Source organism: Argentina silus (genome assembly GCF_951799395.1).
Source record: "Argentina silus genome assembly, chromosome: 9".
Classification (NCBI taxonomy): Eukaryota; Metazoa; Chordata; class Actinopteri; order Argentiniformes; family Argentinidae; genus Argentina; species Argentina silus.
The window spans coordinates 11149756-11160956 of record NC_139663.1 but is presented as its reverse complement, the minus strand read 5'-3'; the positions used below and the strand labels follow the sequence as shown (position 1 = coordinate 11160956).

At 43.5% G+C, this 11201-nt stretch overlaps 1 protein-coding gene across 1 annotated transcript; it reads right to left on the bottom strand.

Annotated features, from left to right (window-relative positions):
* Positions 1-6211: 6211 nt before the first annotated feature.
* nucb1 (nucleobindin 1) lies at positions 6212-10804 on the bottom strand. The gene is made up of 13 exons (XM_083677701.1): positions 10722-10804; positions 10007-10139; positions 9458-9565; positions 9058-9190; positions 8865-8968; positions 8546-8731; positions 8345-8435; positions 8074-8132; positions 7869-7961; positions 7557-7646; positions 7032-7205; positions 6670-6787; positions 6212-6554 (listed from the first exon to the last, which is right to left on the bottom strand). The coding sequence occupies exons 2-13, from the start codon at positions 10133-10135 to the stop codon at positions 6469-6471; spliced, it is 1371 nt and encodes a 456-aa protein (XP_083533827.1). The 5' UTR covers positions 10136-10139; positions 10722-10804; the 3' UTR covers positions 6212-6468.
* Between the last annotated feature and the right edge of the window lie 397 nt (positions 10805-11201).

Genomic DNA, 11201 nt, shown 5'->3' with positions numbered 1-11201 from the left:
GTGGAGTGGGCAAAGGGGGTAGAGTAAGGTTCCAGTGGGCAGGGCTTAGAGTGGCAGGAACACTAAGGGGGGGGCCAATGGGGTTATCTGAGGGTTCAGGGAAGGGGCAAGGGGGAGGGCAGGTGTATTGGAAGGCCTCTACCCCCTCAAGGTGGTCTTCAGATTGATGGGAAAGGGAGCTGTAAAAAGAGAGAATAGAATGATAGAAATGTGGAAAATGAAGAGACATTTTGTGTATAAATAGACTATTCTAAGAGATCACCAAGTCAGACATGCATCCATATCAAGGGAGATGAATTGGCCTAGTAGAGTCCCATCCTACATAATAAGAACCTTACTATTATAATGAAGTTATATGTTAGAAAGGGAGACATGTTTGGAGACCTGAACCTCCCAAAATATTTGAAAGATATCCCAGCCTGGGAGATGTGATGATGGCTAGAGCTAGGGCTAGTGAGGGTCGGGGGAATCCGTCAAATAAGCGACTGATTATAATAGTTACTAGTGGATGTTTTCCAGGCAAGGCTATCCATGACACTCGGATCTGAGATTTAACGGATGCACAACGTAAGTGCATTTGGCACCAAACATGGAGAAAACATCTGTCTTATCAACATCCACACATACACACACACACACACACACACACACACACACACACACACACACACACACTCGCGCACACGCATACACACACCTTGCCCATATCTGCTCCACGACAATGAATAATCATACGTTGTATTGCAATAATTCTACCCAGCGTTACTCTCCTATCCCGCTGCACACGTCTGAAGCATCGTCGATCCGTCTCTGCTCTGATCTGTAGGTCCATTCAGCCTATTAGTCATAATGCTAATAATGGATGCGCATGATACACGGAAATGAGAGTCATGGAGGGTTACATTGTAGCCTAGCATGGCACATCTCTCTATGTAGTAAGCACGTAACCATGCGAGATATAGCACAGAGACGCATAGGTATCATAGCCTACATGAATAAAGAGTGTCATCACGTATTGTAATTATACAGAGGCTATGTAGCCTACAGGAAGGAACACATTATAGCCCCTGTCTGTCCTGTGTCTTCCATGTATAATCTGCTGCAAATTATCGAGTATTCAGTGACAACTATAATGTATACTATAATTCTAATGGTATGCCTATAAATCAAAACTACTGTCACAATAAAAACGATCGACGTTGATGAAATATAGCAGTCGAGTTACATATAGGCTATGTCCCCCCCCCCCCCCCCCCCCCCCCTCCGATTACACTCTCCATCCCATATGAGCTGATGTGCCAATGATTCGGCAAATGAAATAAGCATACGCACACATCAAATATTGGTACTGTGTATGGTATTTCTAAATGTACCAGAGGGCTAGACTATGAGGCGTTTAATTATTCCGAATGTTAGGCGTTTATTCCCTATCAACACCCCACCGCGCCTCGCCCCCTCTTCTCCATCCCCCTCCCCATAAACACAGCTGGACAATCATATGCACCGCTCAATCTCATAAGATTAAATGTGACCGTGTTGAATGCTGATGCTACTTCATTTGCATCTTACCCTTGTCATCGTCGAAATCAAATAAGACATCATCCTCACTTACTCCATCGGAGCATCTCGCCGTTAGAAGCGGTATCGTCGTAAAAAATAAACGGTTGCCAGCATCCCCCCTTCCCTCTCCCTCTCACACGTATGGCACTGGGCGCGATCGACGTTACACCTCACCATAGACAACCCCCGTCTTTCCTCCTCACCCCCCCTCCCTCCATCGCGTGGATGAAAAGGTGCTGGGTCTTAAAGAAACAATCTAGAAGCGCTCATACTCGAGTGCGTGCACGGAACACTTAGATACAATCATGATGCATGGGAGATCTCGCGCAAATACCCCAGGAAAAAAACGAAGATTTCATAGCATATACATAGGCTAGCCTACTCATTAAAATTACACTCACGACATTCATCTTTAACCCGTCATGTATGAAAATCAGAACGCAGGACTGATAGCGTTTATCATTGGCTGCCTCATTTTAATTGTACTGTGAAACACTCGCACCCTCTGGTGCTTGATAAAAGTACTGCGTCGTAGGCCTACGATACAGCTCCCAAACTCACCTGACAAGCACACACACACACACGCATGCACGCGCGTGAACACACGCACACACACACACACACACACACACACACACACACACACACACACACACACACACACACACACACACACACACACACACACCTTTGCCTTCAGAGAGTGAAAAAAAACGCTTCTAGCTTTACTTCCAATTCTATGTTGTAAAAGTGATTCATGACCGAGGCTAGGCTATATAGGGCATATAATAATAATCTTAAAATGATTTATTGTAAAAGTCTACTTTGAGTACCTGAGTGGTAAATTGTCATTTTCGATGATTGACTCGACCCTAGAGAGACCTAGGTTTGGGGGGCATGTCACAGCTATATTAAAGACATCTATGTTTATTTTAAATGTTGTTTGAACATGAAATGACAAATATTTCTATTTGAATTCAAGCAGTCTATGTGAAAAAACAAATCACCCGCTATTCATCACTACCAGTGTAGGCTTTCTCCCTTCTTGGTAGCACACTTGACAGATGTGCTATTAAAACCAATCATAAAAAAGACATCGGGTACACTAGAACCAATCGAAGATGCAAGAAGGCGGTATTATGCACAGGTGAAGCCAATGGAAATGCTTTTCCGCCAATATGGGCTCAATTGGGTGGGGCTGCAAGAAATGTCCCGGAAAGGATGACGTAATGTGCTCTTAAAGGATGATGTCATTGGAATGTACAGAGACAGCATTCAAATAGGCAAGAATCCTCCGAGAGCAGCAGCTGCGACACAGTACTAGGTCAGATGTGTCTCAAGTTCAACATCTTACAGTCTGAGCAAGTGTAGGAGTTCACTTTGAGACAAGGACATGAGATGTAGATTATTCAACAGACCCAGTTAATGTAGATTCTATGTCCAATCTCTATTTTACTTTGTGATCCCCAATATTCAGAATTGCACCCAACTGATGATAACTGTAAAGATAGTTGATGGCAACGCCTGTAATTTAGCTTGACAAAATTGCAATGGGATGAATACAATTTAAGTTATGTATGGGGAGGTCATGGCCACAAATGGCCATCATTTTCATTTTGTCAAAGAGCGCAGAGAGGGGTTCTAAAATATCTCCTGGTCCCTCAACATTTCACTGCCTGCCTGGAAAAGAGAAGGCAAGCATAACAGTGACTAACAACAGGACACCCAACCCCTGGATACACTGCAGTCTTTAGCAAAGAAGAGATTGTTGTACATCAAGTACATTATAAATGTTATCTTTGACAGTCCTGCCCAATAAGCCATCATTTATGAACCCAGCCTCCAGTCTCTCTCTCTCTCTCTCTCTCTCTCTCTCTCTCTCTCTCTCTCTCTCCCTCTCTCTCTCTCTCTCTCTCTCTCCCTCCCTCTCTCTCTCTCTCTCTCTCTCTCTCTCTCTCTCTCTCCAGGTCACTGAGGGGTCAGGGTTAAAACTAGACAGCCTTACCTCAAAGGGGAAAGGGAGGAAAGAGACATTTGTTTATTCAAACCAGACCTGATTAAGCCTGATTCAAACATCTACTGCTGTCTGCGCAATATACCCTGAAGTTCCCCCTGGGAAAAGGCCACACACACACACACACACACACACACACACACACACACACACACACACACACACACACACACACACACACACACACACACACACACACACACACACACACACACACACCATGATTTGGCAAATCTCTGTGCTTTATTTACCCCTTTTCTCTCTGAATAAGGTATATTACTGAAAGCTCAGCACAATGCCTAAAAAACACAATTTGCAACTGTGTAGCTGAATTATAGTAACACAGCAGTGTTACTGCATTTGATGGTTGTTGTTTTTTTAACTAACATGTACAATAAAAATTCTGTAATTTGATGGTTAAAAAAAAAAGGATAAGAGAGCATTCATGGACAGCTGATTTTTCTATGCACCCCTCGAAAGGCTAAATCCAGTTAGGGTCCATACTGACTTATTGGGTTCACCCAAATGTGAATATCATGGAAGAGAGTCTGAGGCTGCCCTCTGCAGTTCAACATGGGTAGTGCATCATGCCCTAATTAGTACACTATTATTACAGTGCTTTCACTCATCTGGATATAATGATGAACAAGGATGATAAGTACTGTATTTAAACAGTCATTCTTTAATCCTCTTTCTATCATTAAACACAGATTATTTGGGTTTTTCTTTGTTGTCACTGAGTTCAAGGACCAGAGAAGGAACACAGTGGCACAGGAGCTGTACCATACAGGCTTGAGACCCAGTCTACAGATGAACATGATTATACAACGTGCACCATAATGATGTAGCCCTGGGCTATAACCAAAATGGTAGGCCAGACATCAGTGTGTAAAGACATAGTCGCCACAGGTCAGGCACGGCTTCCACTGTGTTACAGGTGCTCAACCTGAAGACCCAAGGTGGATGAACCCTGCGACCCCTTCACACTGAGAAGCTGTGTTCATGGAACAGCATGATTGACAGACACCATGGAGAGAAACAATGGACCAACTTCCAAAATGGAGGTTGTCAGCTGTAAATGTCACAGCTGAAAATGTTCATTTTTCATTTTCAGAAAAAAAGAAAGGCAGTTACATAAAATTTGTGTGATGGACACATAGCCTTATCAGTGCCTGTTGTTGCCATCTGCTGTTGTGTTCTGGTACTGCATGTTGTGTTCTCCGGTATGAATACTGAGTTGACACATGATAGAAAATGGAAATTGAACAATGGTTTAGGTTCCATCTGATTCTTATGATGAAAAAAAAGGAAAGAATTTTCAGGAAATAAAGACATCTGTTATACTGTTCCTCTCTTTGCAGAGATTCTGACACAATACTGTGATATTTGAATAACACCACCCAAGACTCCACAAGATCATTGGATTTTCAGCATGAATGATTCACACTAATTCTATGGTTGTGTACATAGAAACTTAGATACATAGAACTCTGCACAGGTTGACACTGTTCTGACCGCTGACCTGTATCAGAACCTAGGTCCTAAAGCTACTGTCCATGGTGCTGAAATGAATGCTGAAATTTCTCATGTATAGGTATAGGTATATATCCCCTAAATTTGTTTAAATAGTCTGTGAAAATTCAGTGAAAATTCCTTATGTTAAGCTGAATAACTGAATAACAGAGACCATGAATTCACAATCCCACCCCTTCCTCCCCAATTTACTGCTTTTGCATGTGGTATTAAGGTCGGAACTGGAGACTGTGAAGTGCAGTGTGAAGAGAGATTAGGACATCACTACAGACTGTGACTGTGTGAGTGGATCTGATCCAAGGCCTCCAGTTAGGGCAGTGTGTGTGATCCCCAGCCCCTACTACAGCCAAACACAGTTCCAGTGATGTCAGATGATTGAAAGGTGGCAGCTGCATTGCCACCAGGAGAGGAGGGGCAGAGGGGTCACAAGGGGTCAGGGGGTGAGTGGAATGCAGGGTAGGAATGCGGTGTGTGCCGGGGGACCAATTCCAAAGGACAACAACAAGGACCACCATATATCACGCTAGGAGCCATAACACAGGCCATGAAAGTTGTCATAGAATAGTTATAGTGAAGAGAATAATACCAGATGTCAAAATAATGCCACAGTATGAAAAAGCATGCACTGGAAATGAAAATCTAAGTCAGAGCTAGTGGACGACATGCTTAAATTGGAACTGTTTTAGCAGGTCCTTTTTTGCGTGATTCCCATCTATTGCTTTTGTCTGTTATCCACATTGTTGTTGTTTTTTAATCTAAGTTGTGCTGACGTCTTAAGAGTTGATATCATTGTTGCTATTGTTTTTATTTTTTTCTGTGGATTCGTGCATTTCCATTTTCCCCCCTGCTTTTATGTTGTTGAAATATTGTGTGATTTCGTCTTTCTGGATGTTCCTTTTATCTTATTCTCTGTTGCAGTGTGTCTTTTACAGGGCTCCTCTGTAAAAGAGACTCAGATCTCAGTAAGATTTCATTGAATAAATAAAGGATAACACAAAAAAAAGCCTCTTATTCAGATGTCAAATGTTACCACTCAGAAATGACATTTAGAGAAAGGCACACAGAGAATACAGATATGACACACACATCATTTCCCATGCTTGACAAGGCATTTCAAAGCAACCAGAATAGTTCCAGTGAGTTGAGTTCTTTATTAAAGTCAAATGTAGACCACAGAGATTAACACTGGGATGGTGCCAGGACAGGATGTGCCAAATTGACTTATTGTGCGTTTGTACGTCATCTGTATAACCCATCTGGACATATGTGTCAGTCAGTCGGTTGGTGTGTGTGTGTGTGTGTGTGTGTGTGTGTGTGTGTGTGTGTGTGTGTGTACAGTATAAGGCTGTCAAAGTTGTGTATTAGGTGTGTATCGGCAGGTTCTGTGGCGGTTCAGCAGGCAGGTTATTCTGGGCTTCAACGTCATGTTCAACCGGAGCTTTGGCACCTGAATGAGAGGGAGAACATTCCATTACTAGCAGAACAAACAGGAGAATAAAGAAAAAAAATGTCTCCGATTCACTCCATCCCCTTTCCTTTCAATCTGCTCTCGTCTCGTTCACCTTGATCTTCCAGTTTCTGCATCTCTTGGTGGAACTGCAGCTCTCCATTAGGACCTGTAGGTGGCGCCACCTCCTCTACCGGCTTCTTCTCCTGTCTTTGAGACATCTCTAATACTGCCTGGAAGAATGAGTCAAAAGACGTCTATTAGATATAATCTACAGACACGATCCATAGGATTATGAGTGTATGCAAATTCATAATTCCGTTCCATGCATTACGATGAGCCCGTCCTCCGATATCTACCTTTACCAGCCTCTCCTGTTGGGCAGTATACACTGGGGCAAATGGCTGGTATTCATGGTATGGCGACTTCACTCATACAGTGGGGTCATGCTTATATGAGATGCCAGGGGTTTTGTACCTGTTGGTACTCTCTCCTCTGTGCCTCTAGAGCTTTGCCCCTCTCCTTCAGCAGCTCCTGCTCCTGACGCAGAGACTCTGCCCTCCGGCCCAGCTCCTCCTCCTTCTTCAGCAGCTCCACCTCAAACCCCTGGAGCTCCGCCTCTGTGTACACTGGCTTGGTGTCGTCCAGAGTCTGGAAAGTGAGCGAGTTTGAGTGATGGAACACACACTCTCACATACACACACCTCTGTAATCACTAGAGCCCGACCGATGCTGGATTTTTCGGTCTGATACCGATGCCGATTATTTTTTTTTAAGAATTCCTTTTTAGCACAGTTTTCATAGGGAAACAACGGCAAAAAGATGCTCTTTAAAAAAACAATTACATGGACATTCTATCATTTGAGGCTGACGCACATCTTCAGGGCATTGTCTGTGGAATATGCGCCGATACAGATATTTCTGTAAAAGGCCAGTTATATCGGTGCTCCGATATATCTGCCAGGCTCTAGTAATCACGCTATGTTTCTTTCCTTTCCTTACCTCCCATTCTTTAGCATTGTTGAACTCTTTCTTCTCTGTTGATTTGAGAAACTCTTCCAGGCTAACAAGTCGGTCTTGATTGATGTCCACCTGCAAAACATTAAAAAAAGGCAAAAGATGAATGAGACAGTAATGGTTGAGAAGAAGGGACGGCAGAAAGACGAGGATACTGAAAATGTGAGAAATGAACAGACAGACACAGAGGGACAGACAAAGACAGACAGAAACAGACAGAAACAGAGAGACAGACAAAGACAGACAGCATCAAGGGGAAACAGGTGAAACAAAGAATAAAGGAGGCCCAATACTAACAGTCTTCATGACATGCTCTCTCATTCTCAGCCTCTCTTCCTCCATCTCTGTCATATCATCCTCCTCGTTCTTTGGGTCGTAGACCTTCTCCAGCTGAGGGGAGAGAGACAAGAGAGTTGGCTGTTACTGAACACTGCATATAAACACTGCTGCTACTGAGAAGAGGTCTATATTAGAGAGTTGAGATGAAGGTTTACCACTGTACCTCTTTGGTGAAGAGGGCCTCTAGTTCCTGCTCATCTAGAACACTATCTCCATTAGTATCTGCAAAGAAGAGAATGATATAATTCTTCATAGATGTTTTCCTTAACTGAACAAAAAAAACATGAAGTGAGCAAATGGAGGTCACATAAGCAGTGTTTGTAGCGTTATTTAAGTCTCTGCCATGGAAGTAAAGGCTAAACCAAACTATGGTTCTACAACAGAAGAGTACTCCATAGGGTCAGACTGAGGATTGGAGCTGGGGCCTAACTGACCATGAAGTTTAAAGAAGGTCTTTGGATTGAATTCCTGTGGGTCCAGTCCATCTGTCTCCTCCCACACCTCACGCAGCTGAGCTACACTGCCCTAAGGGAGAGAGAGACAGACAGAGAGAAAGATTAATTCTGCTGGTCTCTCAAGCTACTGACATGGATGGGAGGACAGTCTGTGACTCCCTCTCCCCCTCCCTCTCTTACTGGAGCATTGACTTTTGGGTGCTGGCGATGTTTCTCCTTCAACTCCTCCATCCTTTTCTCCTCCTTCTCCCTCTTCTCCTGGTCCAGTCCCTTCAGGTACTCCCGTCTCTCGTGCTCCTTGAGCATTTCATAGCGTTTGAACTCCTCATGTCTCTCTGCATCGTAGTTCTCCAGGTCCTTAGTAGCCTAGTAGTGACACAGGGGAGAGTGATGAGGGGAATGGAAACATCTGTGACGTGACAAGAGCCTGCGCTTTAGAGAGATCGATTATTGGGGTGGTTAAGACTAAGTGTTGTTTCCCCTTTGTTCAATGCATTACCGTTGAGATGAGCAGCTCAAGGTCTTTGGCCTCAAAGGTGTTTTGATTGTGTGGATCCAGGTGTTCAAATTGCTTCAACAGAGAGACATGGTCCATCTGCAAACCTGAGGAATAGACACAGGAATTAAAGCAAATTACATGCAGACACAGAGATACAGACACGCGACACATGTGACACCTGCGACACACTCACTCTGTGTGTTGGTGCTATCCAGTTTGGCTTTCAGCAGCATCCTAAGACGAGACACCTCCTGCCTCTTCAGCTCATCCAGGCGAGTTCTGACATGGTGACCCACCAGGTCCAGCTCCTTACTGAGACGCCCATTCTGGGGGAGGTGAAGATTGACAGACAAATAGAGACAGAGAGAGAGAAAGAGAGACAGAGAGAGGGGGGGGGGGGAGAGGGAGAGAGAGAGAGAAAGATCCGCACAGAGAGGTAAGATTGTACTTAATAATGAGTCATCACTATAAGCAATGCTCATCTAATTACAATGTGAGATACTATAAGAAAGAGAATCCAGGGAAGAAAATACTAAATTGAAGAGATGAGATGAGGAGGGAGGATGAGATGTTGAGAGAGGAGAGACATTCACCTTGATATCCTCTGTGTTGGCTGTCTGGAGTTTCTCTCTGAAGTGCGGGTCGGTCTCCAGCACCTCAATAACCTCCCTCAGGTACCTGTCATAGTACAGGCCTGTGTCCTGCAATGTCAGACATAAAAACACAAGTCAAACACACATACACGCAGGGCTCACACACACGCAGGGCACACACACACACACACACACACACACACACACACACACACACACACACACACACACACGCAGGGCACACACACACAATGACAGAGGAGAGATTACCAACAGGCAAAAAACCCAGGCATGTCATATGAGCATGACTTCACCTTAATTATGTATGTATATAGACACGATAGGTCAACATTGACAATCTGACACAGGTGGTAGACAGACACACACACCAACATCGACAATCTGTCACAGGTGGTAGACAGACAGACAGACAGACAGACAGACAGACAGACAGACAGACACACACACACACACACACACACACACACACACAACACCAAGAAAGAGGTGAAATGCAAGGTACTGAGCTGTGTCATTATGGAACAGTACCACGCTATCCTCCGGTTTCTCCTCCTGGGGGGGCTGGGCTTCCTGGGGGGCTGCATTGCGGTCAATAGGCACCGACCACACCCCCAGAGAGATGGACAGGAGCAGCAACAGGCGAGGATCCAAGTTCATCCTCCTTCAAAACAATAATAGGCCTATGCATGAATTCTATCTGTCTATTATTTTCAGGTACCCGACATTTAGTTGCAATGGAGGGTATATCCGTAATCAATACGCCACTGAACACCTAGTGATAATGTTTCACTAGTCAGCCGACAGATACTGACACTAGCCGTATCATAGGACACCCTGTTGAATAGACTTGATAAGCTTCAATAAAGAACTAGCAGCTAGTGTTAAGCTAGCTAGCTAGCTATAGCTATAGTACGCAAGGACGTATAATGAGAAACGTCGCGAGCTAAACAAAGTAAATGTCAATGAAGCAGAATTTCTAAATGGCAACGCGAATCGACAGTTCAAATGTCTGAATTGAAGCGGGTATAAATACAAATGACCAATTCTTGTGTTAAAAAAAAGTCAGTTTCTCCTACAAAGCTGGCCAACAGCATAATGTTACAGTAGTGTAGCGTTGTCTGTCGCTAATTCTATTTGGCCACGGTGGAGCGCATCCGGCACGAGCAGCTGCTTGCTATCACTATCCCCCATAGTCCAAATGTATCATCACATCGTAGATATACCATACAATATTCTTGCTTACCGTTACTCGTTGATCAATTACAATTAATTCCTGACCGTTGTAGCCGGCTACTTGCCTTGTATAAAAAAAAAAAAAACGCTCGATGCGTCGTAGGAAGTATGACGTCGAAAACAAGCGACTATGGGTCTTGTTCGAATACTTCAGACATGTATCTTTCCTTTCTGTCCTTCCCCTTTCCTTATCCAAAGAAAGCGATAACATGTTTGCCTGAATAGCCAACTCCAACACGCACGTGTAGTATGTCTTTAATTTCTTTAAAAATAGATTTGTATATTTTTCATCAAATATCATGGCACATAACATAAAAAAAGACAAACAATGATAGATTGAAATAAATTAACATTATGCAATTAGACATAATAAATACATTAATAAATAATAGATTAAAGACGTTATGTCAACAATAAAATGGCAATTCACAGTAATGACAGATAATAAATATGGCACAAGTAACACAGTCTCACAATGATGTCAATGAAT